Source organism: Actinia tenebrosa, unplaced genomic scaffold (assembly GCF_029948245.1).
Source record: "Actinia tenebrosa isolate PJP-AT-01 unplaced genomic scaffold, QUT_ActTen_1.0 PGA_scaffold4__44_contigs__length_22323623, whole genome shotgun sequence".
Classification (NCBI taxonomy): domain Eukaryota; kingdom Metazoa; phylum Cnidaria; class Anthozoa; order Actiniaria; family Actiniidae; genus Actinia; species Actinia tenebrosa.
In genome coordinates, this window is record NW_028292581.1 from 3,256,749 (window position 1) to 3,280,725 (window position 23,977).

General features: G+C 35.8%; 1 protein-coding gene across 6 annotated transcripts; it reads left to right on the forward strand.

The window, feature by feature from the left end:
* Positions 1-23,694, forward strand: LOC116296635 (ETS translocation variant 1). Of its 6 annotated transcripts, none has more exons than XM_089037036.1 (8): positions 1-107; positions 9,075-9,168; positions 9,343-9,390; positions 9,698-9,784; positions 10,544-10,882; positions 11,637-11,720; positions 15,716-15,856; positions 21,088-23,694. In XM_089037036.1, the coding sequence occupies exons 3-8, from the start codon at positions 9,366-9,368 to the stop codon at positions 21,624-21,626; spliced, it is 1,215 nt and encodes a 404-aa protein (XP_088893162.1). In that variant the 5' UTR covers positions 1-107; positions 9,075-9,168; positions 9,343-9,365; the 3' UTR covers positions 21,627-23,694. The 6 variants fall into 6 exon arrangements, with proteins under 6 accessions (XP_088893162.1, XP_031560545.2, XP_088893163.1 ...); XM_031704685.2 differs by lacking the exon at positions 1-107 and adding an exon at positions 6,808-6,968; XM_031704682.2 differs by lacking the exon at positions 1-107 and adding an exon at positions 8,605-8,982.
* Positions 23,695-23,977: the final 283 nt, after the last annotated feature.

Sequence of the window (23,977 nt, forward strand, 5' to 3'; positions counted from 1 at the left end):
CATTTGAACGTGCGGCACTGAGGCTAGTCTGACTTATTCATACTCCTTGGAGTAATTAAGAAGGAAAGACGCGAGTACTGACTGAAGCTGATATCAGTGTTCTATATGTAAGTACGAAAAATATGTCTTTGATTTATATTGCGTTTCACTGACTGTTTAGTGACGTAGAAGCAGGCAAAGTGCACGGGATTTTTGTAACACGGTAACTAAGGGAAGCGAACCTCTTCACCTAGTATCTCAGTATTGCGTAGATATGTCATATTTAGTCGAATAAGTAAAAGAACCATACTAAAGGTACTTCAACTAAAAAGGATCTATTCCAATAGTCCTTCCTCAGTCTAATATACTACTATGTGTTCCGTTAATATAATAATCTATATATATATTTATTTATTTTTCAATCATGCTATTCTCTTGTTGTCTGTCTGTCCCAGACCGGTTTCATAAATTCTTATTTAAGAATCTCAGTCTAGAATTCTGTGTATATATTCTTTGTTCTGTATAACATCTGTTTCAGTGTTCTCAGCCTTTTGTCCATCTTAATAACTCTCATTCAAGTTCGCTAAAGCTGTAATCAAGTTTTCTAAAGCTGTAATCATCAATCATATTGACAAAAAAATTTTTCGGGAGCTCGTTACGAGTTTATTGCCCTTTGATTGATCCATTCATGTGTGAGCGTTTCGTTCATCTTCCTAACTACCCGCGAGATAAATGGTTAGATCATCAATTCTCTCTATCCCGTGGTGTGTTTATTAATGAGTGCACGATAAAGTCGTGAGGTCTATATGTGGTCATACCACCAACTAGGTCTAGCTTAGATCGATTCTTAGGAAAAATTAAAAGAATATTTAGAAAAATCAGTACTTGCAAAAAAAGCTAGTATGTTATCTGTTCAGTAATCCACTCTCTTCCATTCTTCTATTTGTCTATCAATTCATCTCCATTTATTTCACTATTCTTTAGTCCATCTATTTATTCCCCCATGCACCAACGCACCGATTGATTCATTCATCCGAACATTTATCCACCCATCTATTCATTCCTGCATGCATCGACCCTCCTACCAGCCTATTCTAAGCACTTATCCATCTATCCATCCATTCACTCAATAAGCTATTACTGCATATATGCTCTGTGTTAACGCACCCATCTTTCTTTCTTCCATCCATCCATCCATCCATCCATCCATCCATCCATCCATCCATCCATCCATCCATCCATCGCTCCATCCATTCCATCCATCCATCCATCCATTCATCCATCCATCCAACCAACCAACCATCCATCCTTCACTTACTCATTCAGTTATTATTGCATCTATTCATCCATTACCTCATTCATCCATCCCCAATCCGTAAACTACACAATCATTACTCACCCTACGGTAGAAACGTCTTATATCATAAACTATCCAATATAGCACACCACTCAATACTTTCACTCTTATTATTCAGAATTTTCAACAAAAATTGCTAGGACAATGTTTCTGGGTTTTTGTTGTTGTTGTTGTTGTTTTTGTAATCAGCCTTAACTGTTCATTACATTCTAATAGCACATCTTTCATCAACATTTTCGCCTCTACTTCCGTAACCCAAAATGTAGTTCAAAGACTGAAAAGGCACTTGTATCAAAGAGAAAGGTAGTTTACCGCATATCACGATCAACGACCTCTCGACTGAACCGATCATATACTTGTTTCATGGAGAGCTTAGCGAGGCGGGCTAGGAATAACCAGAAAAACTATACTACTTTATGCATCAGGTGCGAATATAAATCACGTTTTGGAATAAACCAGTCAAGCTGACATCCTCGAGCGATTTGCGATCTTTTATCTGAAGATTACTAAACGCTTTTCAGATTTGGGTCTCTTTTTCACCAACTTTTGAAGGCGAACCACTTCTCCGTGTCTCATTTGCTAATCAATCTAGCGTTTATGATTTTTGAGCGGCCTTCTGAAAAAGAATCTTTAAGGGTTTTCGCTTCTTTGTATTGATATTTATAACTCAGTCTTTGAGTCAAACAGGATACGAAGTGACGGGTCATTCACAGCGTTTCCTAGATTCGGCAAGTTATGCTCTCCAATAGACTTCGGCTCCGCCACTTTTTCAAGATTCATCGTCGGCCGACCGCGCAGTCTTTATAATATGAACTAATCACTAAGTCTCCAAAGAAATCATAATTAAAGGAGTCAAACAAAGCGATGCTCTCTTACTGTCCATCTAGCCCTAAACTACACTAATCTCTCATTCCCAAAAAATTATTACGAAATCAGCCGTTCAAATAATCTAAAGGATTTGGCATTTCTTTATTCCAAAGTGAATTGTTTACTTACGAGAGGTTTTTTTAAATCTGTTTTTATTCTGTTGATCTTTCTAGTGATATATATTTGTTAGGGAACTTTTTAATGTTGTGTTTTTCGGTTTATTCTTTTTTTTTTTTTTTTTTTTTTTTTTTTTTTTTTTTTCATTATTGTTACAATTTTTGGTTGATATTACTTTTCAAGGTGAGTGCAAATAAACTAACTAACAAAAACTAACTCTCGTGGCAGATGTAACCACTAGAAGTGATTTTCTTTTCTTCTTCTTTTGAGCGTATATCTCCTGCAATCTTTTTCACTCTTTCATTACGACCACAATGAAAAGATCAAAGAAATTATTTCATTTGAAGAATTAGAATACCAATAATAGACTAATCAATGAACTAACAGAATTGTTGATAATACATAATTAAGCCAACGTGTGAACGCTGGAATTGTTCCCTTTCGTGAAGAGCAAATTCAATATACAATAAATCAAATCTCAGGCCTTTATTAATAAAGACCACGGTTTTATTCCATGGTGTTGTAGCTAGGTTCTACTACAGATCACAAGTCAGAGATAATCATGATAATCATTTGACCGATATTGTTTACTTCAAAATCGTCTAATAGTAAAAGAACTCAAATAGATTACAACTTCCAGTTTGTCCAGTTGAACTTGGATAACAACACAATGAAATTTTTCATCGCAAATTGATAGAAAAAATATAAATCAAAATGGAAAAGTATACTTTGACATTTCATCGACATTTTATACTCTAAAATGAAAACAAAATCGTCAATGGAAGTTTGATAAAAATTAATTTAGACTGCTCTTTTTCTTGTTATCTATTCTTTCTAAATCAGAATTCAGCGACTTTCAGACCAAAATTGCTCGTTTTGTCATTGGTAATCTGATATATTTTTATTATACCATTTTTGATCAATTCTCGTCTATCACAGAGATTAATTCGACTAGTAGATAATGGCTTAAAACCGATTAAATTCTGCACATGGCTTGCCTTACAAAATGTTAATGACAGGCAAATCCTTTTTTGCTCGAACTCTGCCGAATAATCCACTCGTACCCAATAGATCACAGAAATATCTCACAATACAACTTCTCGACTCGATTCTAATTTATTCGAGTCCTTTTCTGAATTGAATAGACTAGATCAAACTGCGAGGACAATTAGGTCTTTTTTCAGCGCTGCCTGACAATAGAAGATCCCCAGTGATATCGTTATAATGCTTTTGATATTTAATTGATGGTAGTCTTCAGCCGAATCAAAATCAAATCTAATTTTGGTCGGTAATAAATCGAGTTTGTCTACTCTGCCTTTTGTTCGCTGCTCAGTCATACGCCTATTATGTTGTTATCTGACCATTGAGTTGTTTCATTGCGCGGCTCTTTTATTCAATGGCAGTTTAAGACCATTCATCCCATCATTTATTCCCCACCCTCGACCTAGAAAAGGCTTACCCTAATAACCAGATGTTTCTATTTTATAATCCAGTTCTCTAGCAATTAATTTTCAAATACAGTTCCCCGAGAGAACGAAATTTAAACAAATTACTCCTAATCCTGAAAATTACTAACTTGTTTTTTAAAAGAAAGACATGGATTTTCTCCCTAAGATTGAGCGTAAATTTCAATCGGTGCTAACAGTCTACATAATCTAATAAGCTCTCCTAAGTTTCTATTTATCGTCGCCTTCAAGTCTCTGTGCTCTATCATCATCGTTTTTTGTTGTGGTGTTGTGAGCTGTTATTAGAAATTGAACTCAGTTTTTCATCGAGGCTTACTCGCTTTCGTTTAACAGTGTTTGGTCTCCTGATGATAACAAGGTAAGGCCAGGAATTGAAACCGTTTTCAAACACAGCCTGTCAATGAATTATAGTTAAATGGTATATAATCTAAGGAAGTTCTCCGCTATATTTTTTTAATGATTAAGGTTCTGGAGAAGGGGAGTCTCAGTCGTAATCGTCTCTGTAGCTCTTGCACTTGGCGAAAATCTTTGGTGTCTTTGAAAAAACAAAGTGTAGAGTAATCAAGCTAAACAACAAACAAAAAGAACCTGGAGCAATGTTTGTGTTTTGTAATAACTCTACAGACCCGTGCCAACTATCATTGCAAACTTAGTCAGTAAATACCCAATTCTTCTTTCTTTATGGCTGATCAAACATCTACCCTGAGAATGCTAATTGCCCTAAAGAAAATCACCATAGGCCCAATTTGCTATTGTATTGAGATCGTTTCGTATGGCACCAAATGACTCTCTGATCTAAGAGGTTAGACTTCTAGATTACTTACAGCACAAAGCGGCTCTGTCAAAATAAATTAAATAAATTTAATCTAATTTAATTAAATATTCTATGCCTCTTAATTTTAATAATATCCTAAAATAGTGCGTACTGTGGACTCCCAGTGTGTCTTTTACACTTGTGAAGTGCCCGTGTGAACTATCTGACGACCGCAACTGAATTCAATACCGCCTGGATTTTTCTTTTTCTTAGGGTGCTCCTTTTTTTCCGTGTTGATGGGGAAAGAACAAAGCGCTCGGTGTTTTTTTGTGTTTGGCAATTCGCGCGTGGCGGGGGAGGCCGCCATATCTGACTGGCGACGCATGCGCTGTGGCTTTTACAACAGGTGCATTTCACAGTGTGTCGTGTGTTTGCTCTGGTTTTAATTTGATTTTCGCAGTAGTTTTCTGTTAACTTAAAGAGAATAATGACGAAATTTAAAAGACTTCAAATTGAATGTTTTGTGAAAAAAGGGCCGGGATATTTTATGACTAAATATATTGTTGATGACATCTAGACACAAAGAAACTAGGATGATAGTAGTGTTGGGTGAATGATTCACCCCTCCAATGATGTGGGATTGTTTGGAAGGTGACAAACGCTTGACTAAAGGCCGCGCCGAGCGCGTGCTGCTTTTTCTCGAGTATTGGTTCTGCTAAGTATCGTATCTTTAATTCAATTTTCACGATAAACTTCTCTCGAAAATGCCAATCACTATATCTACATTGTGAGAAGAAAGCTGCTCTTTTCTGAATGTGACAATGAACTTAAGTATCGCTTTTATGAAGGATCCTTTCTCTAGCTGCGGTTATTAAATTTTTAAGTTTGACGCATTGTCAAAAAAGGGATTAATATGTAGTATTGAAGTAAAGGAAAGGCAAGCCATTTTTACTTAGTTTTCCCCACCATCGTTAGACATAGAGTGTTATATTATGTAAGCCAAGCAAAAAGGCTTTCAAGCTGTAATATCGTCAACAACAATACGAAAAAGCATCGATAATAATTTTAATTTGCCCATAAGATTAAATGTTCCTCGATAAGCGCTCTCAAAATGGACTCCAGGTATGGGGGGCCATTTCTTGTTGCGAATTCAAAATGTAATTATAAATATTCCTAGCGGGCACTCGGCTAACAAGCTAAAGTGAGTTTGGGAGGTAAAATCGGCATGATTCTCTTTAGCTCTGCAGTTTATTTTTGCAGGGACAATACCCTGGTCTTATTAGAGAAATAATCAACAGAAAAGAAAAGGTAAACGAGTGTTGCAGCTGCTTATTTCGAAATTTTTCTCAACTCGTGGCGACGGAATACCTAATGCTTTGCTAGCAAAATCACCTGGTCTGTAGTAGCGCTTATTAGGACAAAGCGGACGCGTACGCTTCAATCAAAATAATAAAAAATGTCTTCCAATCGCTTTATCCAAGGCATCATTTTTTCCCTAAAAAAGAAGCACAAAAATGCCCGGGATAATTTCGGAATATTTTCTTTGAAATCCCACTCTATTTCGACATTCCAAAAACAATACTAATTTAAGCGCAATACTAATGGTGGTTTTGGCTTGTATTTTTAGAACACAACCATTTATTAAACGTCCACCTCTTTAGAAAAAAGAGATACGACTTTTCCAGGGAATTGAAGACTGAGTAATTGTGGAATGAGGGTCATTTGGAAGTATCGGTGCGAAGTTCTAAGAGACGTACCGCGATGCCGGACCACGCAAATGAAATAAAAATGAATCTTATTGCTTTCGAACTTCAAAGTTTTCCTAAAACATTGTGTTAGCCAACCAAATTCGATTAAAAGCATTTGTTTTGGAGAAGGCCTGACCTATTTATCTAAGCATATAGAAAAGTTTTTAAACAGCTCATCAAATCATATCCGTTTATCAGGGGTCTACCTTTTTGCGAGCTAGAAAGAAATAAAATTTACAGATCGATTTTATAGCCCAAGGGCCCGAAATATAAGTTTCCTTGCGTGTCGAGGCGACGGACTGGTTTCAGTTACAAAATCTACACCCCGTAGAACTCGTAGTGAGAGGCAATCATCAAAGAGAAGTTGTTTAGATATGTAGAACGTTTAAAGACTTTCTTATCCTACGACTATTCGAGGCCTGACGTAGACGATAAATAGTTGTTCATTTTGATTTTATCGATGATAAATCGAAACTCCCTCTTTACAAGCACCTGCGTACGTCATTCTACGTGACCGTTAACCAGGTTTTTTTTAAGACTCTAAGACTGAATTTCACCAGCATCTTAATCTTCAACTCTCTCGTACCCAAAGCAGCACTCTTAGCACTGTTTTCCATTATAAAAAAAAAAACAGGCTTGCAAGGCTCAGTTTTGTGGAGTAAACGAAAGAAAACTATAAGGTTGGTATAAAAAGGCTGAAAGAATCGCTTCAAACGTTATTGAAACACAACTATATCTACACCCAATTATATATGAATATTTTGACGGACATTAGTCATACTTTTTAAAAGGTTATTGAATGTTGAATATATTATCAAAGGCTTTTTCTCTTTGGGGTCTTTTTCTGCTTCGCTGGCTGTTTAATGCAAGCGATCATTAGTCAACTTAACTGTCATGGAAGCACAAAACTAGAGGCCGAATTTGCGACTCAAATCAAGAGTTGACGATGGCATTTCTCGATAGTATAATCAAATAGTAAAGAAGAGAAACAGTGTTCCCGGAAATACACGTCAAAAGAACAAAAAGTGAGGCAATAAAGTATTGGACAGTTGAGCTGCTCACTTTTGCTTGGAAATATTCGGCGTATTTCGTCAGTAAGCTGAATTAGAGTTGCACTGAAAAGCGTGGGAACTACGTCATGTTTAACAGCTCTCGACAAAAACTATAACCAGAAAAAGTGTACAATGCTATCAAAATCCATACTCAATTCTCCCTTTAAAAAACGATCTGTGACGAAAAATTTCCGTAATGTGACATTAAACACCACCATAAAATTATCTCCTTTGGAAATAAATAAAGATTTGGATTTTTAGGAATTTTTAGGCTGGTAAAATGTTATTGCAACTTGATTAACTAACAATATCAACCAGGCTAAATTTAAGGTCGAATTGTGTGGTGATTATTTCGAAGAATATCAAAAATATTAACGATAAGTAAAGGTTAGAAGTTGTAGTTGAATGTGTACTCGATGCGAGTCTTACAGTCACCTGCGATTGACAGCACAATACAGGGGAGAACTCATTTTCTTCCAAAAACAATGCAAATTAGTCCAATAGATGGTGAGTTTCCACGGCCCTCATTGTTTTCGAGCTTGGAGTCCTTTCATTATATCTACTAAATTTGGATCTATTATTGCTTTCATTCTACGCGACCAATCATAAATTTCATCAAAACTTCTCTGTTCTCCTTCCTAACGCCTATCTTTCTCGTTCCTTTATTTCTTTATCTCTTTCTTTCTTTTATTTTCTCGCAGTTTTATATCCCTTCTCATGGCGCGTGCTCTAAACAAATGCGGTCTGCCCGCGTGTTGTTCAATCTTTGTTATTAAATCGTAAATTAAATCGCACAATCCTAACATTTCAGAGTATGAAAAAAAAGATGAGTAAACAAAGTGTTCAGATCGTCTATCGTGAGAGTATTTGGAGAGCAGGCTGAAACAAAAAAGCCTCGTGCCAGCATATTTAGGCAAGTGCATAGACGGTTCGTATTTCAATGGTGTATATACGCTTGAGGGCCTCAGGTAAAACTGAAAAATTGCTTCAATTAACTGACCGTACCATCGCGCGCGAAACACATCAATGTCTTCTAAACCCGTGACATCCTCACACCCGCGCCTCGCGTTGGCCTTTTCGATGTGAGAGAATAATGACGTACACCGGTCGATTTCAATTGTTTCTATTGTCTCGATTGGTCAATAGAAAGAAATTGACACTTGCTGAATTGAACCTTGCAAATGACCAATAGGCCGTCAAAAGGCGGCTTTTCAAGCGACCAATCAGAGTCTATCTGGTTATAAATGAGAGAATCGATTCAAACACAAGTGAAAAACTATAGTGAAAGGAAGAAAAAAAAAGTCATCCATGTTCTTACTATAAGCCCGTCTCTCTGTGGATTCGGATTCACAGTCAAGTTTAATCAGTAGGTACAATTTAGACCAGAAAGAATAGAACTAAATCAGAAGATTACGCCGAGTCCATCTTCTTTCGACGTTTGACAAGGAGAGAACTTTCGTTCGTTGATCATTTGACGGTGTCGTAATAATTGTATTCAATACCAAGTCCAAGACAAACAGCAACAGCCTTAAAGTAACGAACTCAAAGCGAGGTGTGTGACAAAGACAGGGCCGGCCACTGGAGCATGTACTATCATCGACGAGACCACTCCGATCAAGAGGTCCCATACATGTACCCACAGGTACACCGGAGATTCCACGATAAAAATCTTGCCCGAGGGGAAGTACACTTTATTGGTTTTTATCTTTATTTATGTATTTTTTTATTTTACAGTTAGAATCACGAGCTTACCAAGTTGAACACAGAAAAAACGCCATTCTACAACAACGAACCAAGAACGGCGATACTTTGACAATTGATTCCCAAGGTGATTTTGACTTCGGCCGCTTGATTAAATTAGACATGTTTTTGAAAGATGTTTTGGTTATGTTATGTTAAAGAGATCGTTAAATTGAGGCTTTAATTTTAATAAATCTGTTCTTTTTAAGTGCTGATTTGATTTGAAGAGGAGTCTTGAATCTATTTCTGTTTTCGTTTTTAGAATTATTCCAAGATTTGTCCCAGATGCAGGACCAATGGCTGACCGAAGGTACATGAACGAGCTACCAAAATACTCATGATACGCAACAAACAAGAAAAAATACCCCTTTAATTATATATTGCGAAAATTACTCTTTGGTTTAAATAATTGATCATTCAACTCTTCATTTCAAATAGCAACTGAACGTTATTTCACATGCTTTCAATTCGACCCCGTTGAGCTGCGCCACTGCTGTACTGACTTGCAGTGGTGATTAGCGATGACGAGTTTATATTTTTTTGAATTTCTTATAATCGATAGAATCACAAAAAAACACTAATCGTACTAACGCTTTTATACTGATGCGTTCTTGCAGTTCGTTCATCGTACCCAGTGGCATCGACAACAGCTGATGAACAGTACGTACCAGAAATGGAAGGCGTACGAAACCCCAATAAAGAAGGTACGAAAAAAAATCTGCAATCCCTAATCCACTCTGCTTTACGCAGTGCAACAGGTTTTATATCTAAAAAGGCAATAGTAACTCTTAACTCAGTCTATGGCCTGGTTTTCCGGTCTGTCGTAGTTTGCACTCGACACACGCGCGCGAGTTTTTCTCATTGTACCACCCTCGTTTCCTTTTCAGTTTAAGAAGTTGATAGAGAAACGATAATTAAGTTGAATTTCCTTAGTAAACACGTAGTATGGTAGCGAGATTTTCTGGGCCACTAAAACACAGCCCGCGTACGATGCTATCACTCTCATTCTCCATTTCAATTTTGGAGGAGATTTTCCCCCAGGGTACATTCGTGTCAGGGCATTAGAAACCCAGTAATTTTGGCTGTGCATAAAATTGGAGCCGGGAAGATTCGAAATATACCGCTAAAGGTTAGAACAACGCTATTAAAAGATCCGCACTGATAACCAAGAAAAACTACCAAGTGTGAGTGGAATAGCGTTTAATTTATGCCGGCTTCGACATATTTATGAGAAGAAGGAGAATGCCATTCGAACATGCTGATCGATTTGACGCGCGCTTTATCCGCCAGAACAAAAGTCTTAAATTTTACTTGTTACATGGGATCTGCCCCCATCCCATTTTTCAATTATGTAAATAGAGCATTCTTCTTATGTATTGTTTGAGCCATTGATAGAGTTATTTTTATTTTGAAAATGAATAGGCATTTAGATGAGTAAGAGTTTATTTTCTCTGGTTTTGCAGCGAGTTATGTCACACACATCAAGACCGAGCCGAGAGATCTATGCGACCAGAGCCAGTCCACCGGTCTAACGAGCATATCTAGAGCGCATAGCAATTATAAAATGGAAAACGGTATTGAATCTAGTTCTTACATGAAGATGATGAGCGAAGTTCACGCGCCCACTAATTCCCCACTCGTCTATACGTGCGGAACACAGCCATCAAGTTTTCACTGTATGAAGGCTTATCGACAGCTTTACGACGGTATGGCAACTTACGAAGCACAACCACCAGCTTATCCAGGCGTTAAACAGGAACCCATTGACTGCAGCCCGGGCAGTGACAATCCTTACGATCAAGGTATTATTTTTCCTTCTCATTAACTCTAAATATTTTGAACTTTAACTGTTTTTTAAATATTTCATGTGAATTAGTGATATTTTCAAGGTTCCGAGTTCTGCCTTTTCTGTCGCGCTGCTCACTTCGCGATTTCTCTTCTGAGATGTTTTCGGCTCCGAGTTTTAAATTGTTGAAGCTATCTTTTTCTCTGAGTTAATTCAATTTGTTGATGGGAATTCACTTTTCATAAGTTCTCTTGTATCACATTTTTATTTGATTTCTGGTTTTCCTAGCAGGAAGGCGACAAGTGCTTGAAGACATAGAAATCTCTCTTCGAATGTTGGCCCCATTTGAAGTTGGTTTCCCCTATTTAAACGCTAAAATCTCGAAGTACCTTCCAACATAAAAAGGCCTCTCATTTATTTTTTCAAAGAAAAATCACTCAGTCATTTTTCACCTTCAATTAACTCGATTTTCATTCCAATTTTTCATTTAACATCAAGAAGGCCTCTCTCGAGTCAGCACGTGGAATCCTTGGCTGTAGTACCTATACCTTGACTAGTTCATTTATCACGAATCGCCTGTCGTTGTTTTAGCGTATTATCCGAGTCGTCTTAGCGCAGAGATAAAAACGTTAGCTGCTTCAAACTTTACGGTGCTCTTTTGTTTTGCGGTTTGTGATTGAAGAGTGCACAGCGCATTGTTATAGTTAGATGAGGAAGGCGCCGTTTAAAATATTACGGTAAATGAAACATTTTATTCCATTCAATTGTAGATCGCCTCCAAGGTCTAGCTGCCTATCATCACCAACCACACCAACAAGCAGAATGCTACGGTCTTCAACCTACTTCCACTGAAGGTACCGAATATTTCGCCTGCTTTTTTTTTTTTCCCCCTTCAAAAAGTGACTGTCATCTTCAGCATTGTCTTCCATTCTAATTAGACATTTTGATAGCCTCCATAGAATGAATATTCATAGAACTTTGATTTCATGATAGAACATTTTCGAATTAATTTTAATTGTTATGGACTAGGTTGAGCACAATATCTTGAGTTTCGTTTGCAGATGGTTTGTCTTGCTTTCTGATTACAGCATGCATCTTTTTAATATATCTTTACCAAATATACATAAAACTTCTGACAGCCTAAAGCGAGATCCCCAGATGCCTTACTACTTTTAATATAAACTTCAATTTGAGAGAGAGAAAACGTATACATGTAATTTAGGCTTCGAACAGTATTACAATCGACGCGTGCTTTTAAGATCCTATCATTTTGCATTTGTCTTATGGCGTGAACCGTAAAGTATAGCCCCAGAGTTTACAGGAAATTAGACCATAATTCACTTAGACTGAAATCTGATTATATTTTTTCGTATTTAGTTTTCCTTTACAAGGAACCTTCTACATTTGCATTGATATTTATATACACACAAAAATAAAGAATAATAGAACATTGAATTCGTTTTTAAATTCGATTTTCTTTTTTTCGGGTTCGTTTCTTGATCATCTCTTGCCAAATTGAATCACAACAATACGCAAATAAACTGCTTTTATATCTTTACGAGAAAGAATTCCTTATTATTTACGTTTCATTTTTTTTTTTTTTTTTTTTTTTTTTTTTTTTTTGTAATTACATTACTAGGAGAATATGTACTGTTCTATAAACCGACCGAGCGAAGCCCACCCGCCTGGACATGATAGAGCTTTTCTAAACTTTTTAGATTGGTTTGCATTTTGAGAACATTTGCTTGGTATTGTCAAAAGTAATTCAATTCGCATACGTAAGAACAGACACTAACGAAAAGAAAAGCAGGTGCAAAGAATTTCAATAGCTTAAATTTTTACTGATTAGCCTTTTGGACTAGTTTCATCGAGAAATCCATTGAGCAATACAATATATATATAACCCCCACTTTGAGTTGGAAATTAAAAGCAAAAGCAATCCATAGGAGAATTTAATATCCATCATAAAAATTAACTTAATTTTTGGACTAATTTCGCCGTCTCTTTGCTTTTATTTTTAATTCTTCGGAGTTTTTGTAACATTTCCCCCTACATAATCTAATAAGTATACAAACACAATACGACAAAAATTGTCGGTCGACTCTCGGCAATTGCAAGAGGATATAAAAACTAGTTAGCAGAGATAATGTTTTTACTGTCTGTGTAACTTAACTTGGCTAGTAAAATAAATGCTGAGATTATGGTCAATGAAAATTTAAATTTTTGAAGACCGCTTGGTGGAAATTTCCTCGGAAAGAAACGCTATTGTATTTTTGAGCAAGTTTGGTTTATCTCTCCTACTTTTTAGATGGCTTAATTCTTTAATGCCACATGCAGCAAAAAGAAAGACTAAGTCGTTTTTAACGATCATTTACCGGCAAAAAAAGCTTTTCGAGTTCATCCCCTCATACGCCCTAAACAGCGAGAACTTGTGTGTTTTGATCAAAGGTCTTTATTTAATTAAGAAAGGCTGTTTTATCATGTACTGTAGTTGCCATTTCTGGAAGTAAATAGTTTTTCACGCCGTGCTTTAGATTGTATTGAAAAGCTTTTTTCACTATCCTTACGCTATTAAAAAGTAAACGACCTTCATTTTTACCGAAAAAGATTTGAAATTAAGCCCGTAAATAGCGTTATTCATTAGCGCTAAGTTTTTCTGGGGAGTTTATTCTTTCACATTTTAGGATAATAATGTACAGAATAACATCTGTCACCCTCGTACTGCACTTTTTAAACTCCTTCTAATTTCATTCGTATCCATAAATTTTCCAATTCCAACGCATTTTTCAAAAAATAAATGATTCCGCTTAAGCTGGGGTCAGATATTCACACAACCGCTCTCCATGTGATTAGATCGAGGAAAAATTGCTTGGGAGACTGTTTTGGTTTGAACGAAAATGAAAACACAGTAAAGAACAAAGTGGAATACAAAAATAAAAAGTAAACAAATTCAAGATGTCGAGTTTCGTTCGGCGAATTTATAGTCTCTTTTTCCTTATTATTTAAACTATTTGTAAATAGGATCGTGAACTTTATGGTAAACGAACAAGATTATGTCTCTCCTGGACAGTATGTTTACAGCAGAGTTTTTCAAAATGAGTGAATCATCTTGCGTGGTTCATTAAAACGATCGAACGTATAATGTACATTATGAATGCTTGCTGTTGCTTCAAACTGGAATGATGAAGTCATAAACTAGATGTAGAAGAGATTTGCTTTAAAATGGCGAAAGAAATAGCCTTTGAAATATATCTGTAGACGTCGTTCGTATTCTTCGTTAAAGACTTGTAGGGCCTTGGCCTGAATCATATACTTAATCTTCCCAATGACATTCTAATACAAAATCTAACATTTTTACACAATGTCCTTTGTCCTTTGATCATATCCCCTCAACGAATTCTCGTTGTTTTGAAACAATATTTTCCATTTTTAAAAGAGGTAGTTCCAATGCGAATCCGACATTCATCGACGACCAAGCAACTTCGAAGCGGTATTAAAAACACAACAACAAAAAACGGTCGATTCTCGCTGCGTCGAACGAAAATGAAAGCGAAGTTTAGACACTGGTTCATTTATACCAAAAGCCAGGATATTTACTGTGCTAAACGGGAAACGATATGTCAACATGAACAGGCGGAAACGATCATAGAGTTAAGAGACCTATACTTTAAAACACTTTGCCAACGGGAAACGGGTTAATTTTGACTCTTTCTCGACAAGAAACAATGCGATAAACTTTTAGAATTTCCCCTCAATCTTGTATGAGGTTGTTGTGGATTCCCATAAGTGCTGTAACATGGTTTTTTTGAGTAAGTTCCTCTCATCTTTTAACTCGCCCTTTTATCTACCGGAGATCGAGCATTCACGAGAAAACGGTTTTCTCACGAATTCACACAGCGATGGCTATTGATTATAGTGAATAATTTGAAAGAAGCTACATTATAGACAAGAAAAAAATTACATGCTTTCTCCTCTCACTTCCTCAAACATTTAGCAATTGAGCTTGGTCAAAGCAGACAGAAATGACTCTAGATTACGTTCAAAGATAACTCGATATTGAACAAATTCAACATTTTGAAAACTTAGTGTTTTTTTCGGCCATTTTTGTTATCCTTCTCGATTTCATCTAAATCCGTCTTTATCGTTTCTAGTATTTTAGGAAATACTCTTCTTTACTGAATGTTTCATCGAGAAATAATCCCACAAACGCCACTAAAGTGTTGGTTCTTTTTTGGGAAGTGATTCAATTTTCTGTCATGTGCAGCGATAAAAATGTTCAACAACACTCGGGTTTAATGACAAAAGAAATCTTCAATGTTTTTTGTTAAAATTAATTCAATTTTTTCATTAGACAGCGAAGTGGCGCCCACAAAAAGAATAAGAAAAAAGAATTACTTTTTTGTTCCAAAAAAATTGTTTTTAAACTCACTTTTTTAAAAAATAGCATAAAATGTTTGACGTTCTTAAGACTAAAAATAAATAATATTAATCAAAAATAAGCTTGTACTTCTTCAAAAATAATTAAAATCAAAGCAAATGCTCAGAAAAAGAAGATTTTATTTCAAGTGCAGCGATGTTTGCGGTTTCAATGTTGACTTTTACTTCTATAATGAGCAAACTAGTTCTCATATCGGCTAGGATTTCAGCGACTTTCTACGGTCTAATGTTGACAGCGCTCGAGTCATTCTCTGTCTATGTAAAATGTCACAATATTAAAAAATTACAGTTTTTTTAAAACGCTATCAATGAACACCAGGAAACACACACTTATACAAATGCATTTGATATTTTTGGGGGTTGAATTGTAAATGCTTTTTCTTGATCTGATTAAAAATTACTTTGGCTTTAGCAGCGGGAGTCTATGGTGATCCAAACCTTCACTCATTCTACGACGAGCCACTACCATATTCTGAACGCTACAAGGAACATTATCATAAAGAATACAAAGAATACTTGGAACAACACAAAGAAATGAAAGACTACAGAGATGGTGAGTAAAAATGTTGACTACAAAATCGACCGAAAACATAGAATACTTGGTATGGAATTTTTGAATACGATCATTTGACAGAACTTTTTTTTTTTGTTTTTTTGTGAAGAAAAATGCCTTTTATCTTAAGGAAAAAACAAATAAAAAAGAAGCCGGTTTAAATCAATTAGATTTTTAATATTCCGTTCCAAGCTATTAAACAGCGCTTTGCTCTTTTGAATGCGAGAATTACTACAGAACCGCAATGAAAGCCTTGGTGTTAGTAACAGCTTTGTGTTGTCTCGCATTGAGTGCCACAGTATTTGTAACCGCGGTTCTGGATGCGCACTCACTTGATAAGTCCAAAAGTATTTCCTGGGTTATTGCGAGTTCAAGCCGTGGTAACTACTAGATAATAACCATTCGAAGCAAAGAAATACCCCGTTTAAAATACAAAACTCCTATCAAAAATATTTGTACAACTACTTCAAACGGCGGAAGGAACTAGCTGTTTCAAATTTATACATTCCATACTTGGTTTGTTCCGTGATAGTGTAGTTTAGTTCCGAAAGATATTATAGCTAAGAAAACGTCTGGGAAACTCGACGGAATAGGAAGTTCATTCTTACAGACAGGACAATCACTGAGGGGGTCGGTCGGTTTTCTGCGAAGCAAAGATGTTTTGTGTTTGTGTGTGTGAGGTGTACGAAGTTAGGCTTGCTAACATTGTTGGATCGAGTGATTCGTTATCTGATGTAACCCTAACGCTGAGACAAGTTCGATTCCAGCTGCTCCTCTTTCACAGAAGAAAAACCCCATTACAAAGTGAGCAGTCGTCAACTTGTCTTTGACTATATTCATTATCGTTCTTTTAAGTTCAAGGATACTAAGTTTAGCCTGATAAGATCCTGAAAGCTCCCCTAAACAACACGTTTTGCCCGATGACAAATCTTGATAGCCAACATAGCTAAAAGCACAAGCTATCTTGACGGACTAATTATGATAGTAAGGGTTTAAAGCATCCAAAAAAAGAAAAAAACCCTGAATTACCAGATCACAAACGTTAGGGTTTTTGAAAGTAAATTCAAAGTAGCCTGATATATATCTATCGGTGCCTTTCACGAATATCGGCCATTACAGCGTAATTAACAAAATATCCTTCCGGATCTGAAGAAAGGTAAAAAAGACCTAATCTCCAGGTCGGTCTTGTAGAGCTTATTTTTACTTGACCTATTCGTTGTCTAGAATCACTCCAGACTAGGCTGTTACTGATGTATTTGATGTCGAATGATCGCCTTTTACACGAATCGTTCACTGCCAAAGTTCTGTTTAGCTCGCTTAGTTTTTCGCTTCCTACAACTAAAAGACAATTTTGAAACACTCTTTGTAATACTGTCAAAAATAGGTACTTTTCACATTCTCTGTACTGAATGTCCTCGGAAAAGCGCCAACGCTGGAAATGGGAATACAGTAAGTCTATCTATAGCTTATTAAGAATTATTTTTGGAAGAAAAAAGGGCAAAAACTAAGACAATAAAGGGTGGAGACGAGAAGGCTCGCAGGCGTACGTAAAACATCGTCCGGCAAGTCAAAGAGTGTTGAAGGAGATTTTATGACAACGACTGACAGTTTTTCTGATTATTTAAAGAATATCACTAAAGAGTATTGTGTCACAGAAAATACAAATAGGGTCATTATTCAAAAAGAAAACACTCTTAGTCTTAGGAAAGAATTTACTTTGACTAACGTAACGATGGGGCTGATATAAGCCTCGCCCGCCATACAACAGACAACAATGCTCCGGCAGAGGTTGTGTCATGTAGGCTTTTGACGTTCGTTTTCTCGAGGGGCGAAAAATAATCTAATTTCAAGTTGTTGTCGGGTTATTCGTTTCCAATTAAAAATTATTGCTTTGTACAGATAATTTAGGTCCGAAATCTCGATCACTACGGAAAAGAAAACATAATTGGTCGGTAAATTTTTCGATAAAAAAACGGTTATTTAAAGGAGAGTATTGGACAGGAAAGGCTCGAGGCTGGGAAATAATTTAACGACATCGGATCTTTGTAGAATTTCGATTTGGTGCGCTGACTATGGGCATTACAACTGGATTTCGTAGACTCAGTGGAGTTGGGATTAATCAAGTCAAAAGCGCGCGCTCCTCAATCGTCCAATTTGAAGGGCCATTTCCTGAGCTTTTGAGCGATATTTGCCTAACTTAATGGTATTTGTTTACAATTAGGGCGATCGAAACGCGGTTTTTCTTGCACGCATTTGGACTTGACAAACAACCCCCTTTAGTGCAATTGCACTCCCTAATGACTTAAGGCCTCCAGCAGCTGTAAACTGGCGCCTTTATGAAGACACTAATTGGAAAATCCTAACAGAAGCACTTAGATTGATCTAAATTGACTGCTACACGGCGTGAACACTCATTGCTGACCGCTGTAAGACTTATTAAGGTTTTGTGTCTGTTTGATGGAAGAACGCAACATGTAAACCTTGAGCGGTATCTTTTTTTTTTTTTACACTGAAACAAGCAAACACGGCCGAGGGCTTAGAGTTTTATTCTCAAAAGATAATTTAATATAGTCCAATTAGCCTGTCTTTTTCAGTTGACTTAAGCAAGGGTTTTATGAGTTGATGAAGCAATGAATGACACAACTTTCACAGTTGTAAGATTAGTAAGCTATCCCCATCTTAACGAGAGCCCACTAAATCTACTTTTACTATCGTCATCTGTGACAATGAATTTTTTAGAGAATGATGGAAACAAAAGAAATTATTGAACTGCTCATTTGGACATCAAAGATCCCGCCCATAAAAAACTCGGGCCTCAAAACTGTGCAGACTGCTCATTTCCCACAGTTTGATAGATTCTTGTATATATATATATTCCTTTTTACTTTGGCCTCATTAGCTACTAATAAGCTTCGCCACAGTTCATTATGGTCCTACTTTCCCATTTAAATCTATTCAAAATTGTCTAAACATAGAAAATAAAACATAGGAAATGTGAAATAGTGTTTTTTGCTAATGATGTTCACATTTGAATTGAAAAAAATTAGCAAATTCACTGACTTGTTGTTCCTAGGTGAACATAATAAAAACCAAACAGAATTCTTTCTTTTATTTCTAAGAAATTACGCCACAAGCGCGACAATTGGGAAATTTTAAAATTCATCAATCTAGGAACTACTGCTTTTGAAAATAAATGAATTGTTCACATGGAAAATAGACTTATTGTTTATAAATTTTTCACCAATTTTACACCGTGGGATTTTATCCGTGTGTGCGGAACAAAATTATTTTATACATTATTATTTAAGTTTATTTCTACTTCTGATCGCTTGCATAATAAACTCAATGAATTCATAGATTAGTTTGGAGCTAAAAATATAATATTTATCATTTCCGAATGGTTTTGAATCGTAATTTATTAAGTCTAAACTGTTCATGAGATGTCTTTTTTCGCACGCCTCTTTTTAGACCCATATGTTTAGCTTGTTCTCTTTGAAATTTTTTTCTCAAAGATATCGTTCGAAAACCACCAGTTGCAGTAAACTAGTTCTATGAATGGCTATATCGAGGCAAACAAAATGCAGTCCTAAAAATCTCGAAAAAAACACTCAATAGAAATTTAAATTTTATTAACGATGTCGCTACGATATACACCAAGCACGTCTTTAAAGATAAGAAATAATGCCCTAGTCAGTAATTTTATGATTTTTTGCTGTATAATTTTAACCGTAGATATACTGATAGCCACAACACAGTTTTTCGAAGAAATTACACAACTGCCAATACGTATTCTTTTTTTAATAGCGACAAAATTCAACAGTTTTCAGATTATACAAAGCTTAAACGGTAAATTGTATAAGCAGATTGTTTGTATGCGAGATTCCCTGCCAAGATAAACAACACTCTTATTTAACTATGAAATACGAAGAATGTGTATAGAATTTTATTTTTGAATACAATAAATCCATCTAAGAGGTAAAAGAGATCCTTTTTAAATATTTACAGTGAAAAAGCTTTTTTTAGAGCTCAACATAAATCATGTGAAAATTGTTAACATTGGAGATTTGCGGCAAAGTCATTTTCAGGCAGTTTGTTTAATTAAATCTTGGAGTTTAGAAGCGCGTGCTTCGATTTAATTTGAAAATGATATCAAAGTTGTGTTTTCCAACATCAACTTAGGTGATTAGATTTTCGGAACGTTTCAATTTCTGCCATTATTTGTGTATTTAGCCCATCTTAAATGAGGTTTATCATTGTATTGATTCGTGTCATATATGATTTGATATTTACCTAGAAAAATTTCATTTCGAACTGATCGAACCCAATCCAAATAAACGACAGAAACATTCATCAAACGTCTGTCGTTTTCCAAGCTTTAGTGTTAGCCAAAGCACGGCTCACTCTTCTCTGGAAATCTTTGGTCCAAGTCAGCTAAATTATCCGTCAATTTTCAGAAAAAAAGACAAAAAAATGGCAATCGATCTATGAACTGTCAGAATCACAGAGCGTAAATTATATTAGGCTCACCAATATAATCGTGATATATCACTCAACTATCCATCAAGACAACAGATTGGTTTTACTGATTGCAAAATTCTTCCTTCAAGGAGAACCATTTTGTTATTATTTCGGAACCTCACTGTTTTGTTTTTAATAGAAAAACATGTTTTTATACCGAAGTGTATTTTTTGCATATAAAACGCCAAATTTAAAATTGCCACACCCTGAATATACAGAATTGTTTATCGATTGAAAACGAAATCCACACTTTAATCATAAAATACAGTGTAATTATTGAATTTCAAAGTTGAAATTAATTTTCTAGAAAGCAGAAACCTAATAGCGTCTAATTTCTCATTGTGATGGTGAAAATCAAAGCTTATGCTATCATGTGAAGCTGTTTATCGAGTGTATTTCCAGATGGACTCAGACCGCGTCGTGTCTGCAAAGCTGGGAAAAGCTGGAATAACAAATGTTACTGAATAATACGATAGATTATTTTCGCTGTCTGGGCTAAAATTGCGTTTAAATAAAAAGAGGTCGATAAGAAAAAAGCGTTTGAAAATGAAAACGAAAGAAAAAATCCCTTCACATTAATTGAATGAATATGTGTCGCATTAGACATTTTGCGCGTTAACCGCCAACAAACTCATTTTTATTTATTTTTTAATAAGATTTTTAACGAAAAATTTTTTTAAAATTTTAACGAAAAATTTTATTATAATTTTCAGCGAGTCCAGAGTTCAAAGTGCCTAGCGGTGTCCCTTATCCCGACAGCAGGACATTTCAGCGTAGGGGCTCTCTACAACTATGGCAGTTTCTCGTGGCCCTATTAGACGAGCCCGAATGTTCCTCGTTCATCGCGTGGACGGGACGAGGACTCGAGTTTAAGCTCATCGACCCAGAAGAAGTAGCCCGAAGATGGGGCCTCCAGAAAAACAGACCGGCCATGAACTATGACAAACTAAGCCGTTCTTTAAGATATTACTACGAGAAAGGAATAATGCAAAAAGTGGCTGGTGAGCGATACGTCTATAAGTTTGTCTGTAGCCCAGAGGCCTTGTTCAGTATGGCTTTCCCCGACTCCCAAAAACCGTATATCAAACCAGAATGTCGGGAACCTAAACCAGTAACCCCTCATTCAACCCAACAACTAGTACCAATGCCTAAAGATGCCTACAAGACACATTATCCACAGCAACACTACGTTGCGACGTCAACAAATTGTTATCAGGCAGAGTGGGACATGGATTCCGCTTGTGTCTACTGATCGATAAGGATAAGCTACATATATTTTATATAGAGATATATTGATATATGTGTATATATATAATAGAAGTTTCATTATTTGTTTCAACTTGAAAATCAGTGATTTTTATTGTAAAGATCGATGGATTTCTTGATATTTGAACGGTCCTTTGGTTTTGAATTTGTATCATGAGCCTCAGAACCAGAGTTTGCCTGACTAAAACGAATCTAAGAAAAGTAAGAATCTTGTGTAGATTATGATAGAATAAAATAATGTTTGCAAACTCTAAGAAAATCGACAAAAAATCTTATTTAACCTGCGTTGCGTTAACTATAGAGACTTGGAGAAACGTTTCCTTCATCGAAAGGGATTCTTGTCGAATAAGATGCGTTTTCTACGAACTAGAGTAGAAAGCTTTTCCATCTAGAAATAACGCAATATTCTGAATTAACGAATTGAGTTTTAGAAAGTTTCAGAGTATATATGCTCGTTGTCTCTGATATACTCAGTTTATTTCGCTAAATTTTGGAGAACTTAGCGTAGCAGATGCGGTTAAAATTGAGAAGCAATTTTGCAGAAAATTTTAAGGCTTGGTTGAATCTGCAAAAAGCTTACTGAATCCTTGGCAATGATCTAGGCGTTCGGGATTAAGTTGATTCAGATAGCTGAGAATTTGAAAACAAATACTAAATACACATGTACATATATATACATATATATTTATTCTTTATACATATATATACATATATATGCTGTTATATATACATATATATGTACATATGTGGGCCTGCGAGGCTGTATGTAAAATAACTGAAGAGATCTATCAAATTATATGCCTGTACAATTTTAATTTATATTTAACAATAAATTAATTAAATCTTATTATTTTGAGACGAAAAAGTGAACATTTTTTCTGACTATTTTCATGTCAGCCTCGATTATCAAACCAAATCAATAGTATATTTTTTGCTTTGATTTAAAAAGATCAAAGAGCTTTCTCAGTTTCTTGTAGACAGTCTTCACCTGGATGAATTAGAAAGTTAATACTTGTGTAGTCAAAATCAAGAATGATCTAATTAGTCAAGTATACTAGTCGCGCCAAAACCAGGTCACGTGATACCTGTTTGGATGGCTAAACGTATTGATAATACAACCTATTATGGCCCTAATCCCCCGATGATCAATTTAATAAGTATATCATTTACCATAAAAAAATTTCGCTTCACGGATTACACTAACAAAAATATTCACCAGCTATCAACATACTGGATCGTCCGACATTTTTCTTGATATTGACTACAAAGGTGTATGGAAAGTACGAATGATCTTAATCAAACAACTCACAAATTCTATTAAATATATGAATATATAGTTATAAAATATTTCTAGGAATAGGAGACAAAATTTATTGACAAGAATTCAGAAGTTGTCAAAGGAAGAGATGTATGCTTTTTATTTAGATAGAGATGTGTGGTGATTGAAACGATGGCTCGCCTCTAAGCGAGCGAGAGGTTAGTTTACTTTTTCAACTCGTTCTCAAAAAGCAGCAGCTTATTAAGTATGAAAAAATAGTTGAAGTACAAACTTCTCGTTAAGATTTACATTAACTCACTACCGTCGACTGGTACTCCACTCAGCGATGCACCAACTAGTCACGTGATCGTTTCCCGCCATAAATGGACGGCCTTGTCTGGTCGTTTTTGACACTTGGATTCAAATAACAAAGACGATTGTTTTCTCAGGTACATCTTCATTATCTTAGTCTTGAATCTTGAATTCACACACTTTGGTCATTCAATATGTCGGACAACTATCACGTGACTCGTTAGCGCTTGCACATCATGTTCCCCGATTAGTTTACAAGTATAAGACTTATTTTTCTATATGGGCCATGATGACTCTCTCGTCATGGCCGTTGATTGCCACTATCATTGAATATATAGTACTTATTTACCTAAAAAACACTATCCTAATGCATATTATAACACAGCTATCTAAGTAGTGAACATTATTATCATTGTTGTTATTATTGATATTGGAAACAAAGCATACGTGTGTGATTGGTCTTGAATAAAGTTCATCGGACTTATTTACTTTGGTGTTATGGGCACTCTTCACTATATTCCCCCCGGATATTCCCCCTCTATAGACCTCTTTACCTTGGGCATAACGTTTTCCCATTTCAGACCACGTGTCTTTCCCTAAAGTAACATTTCATTGTTTAACGATTGCGCATGAGAAGACATGAATATGGATACAACTCAAACAAAGAATCTTATTCTTAAAAAGAATGACGCCTGGTCTGAAATGGAAATACGCCAAAGAAAAGAGAACTATAGGTTGTCAAGAGTCGAAATTTCATGGTTATTATT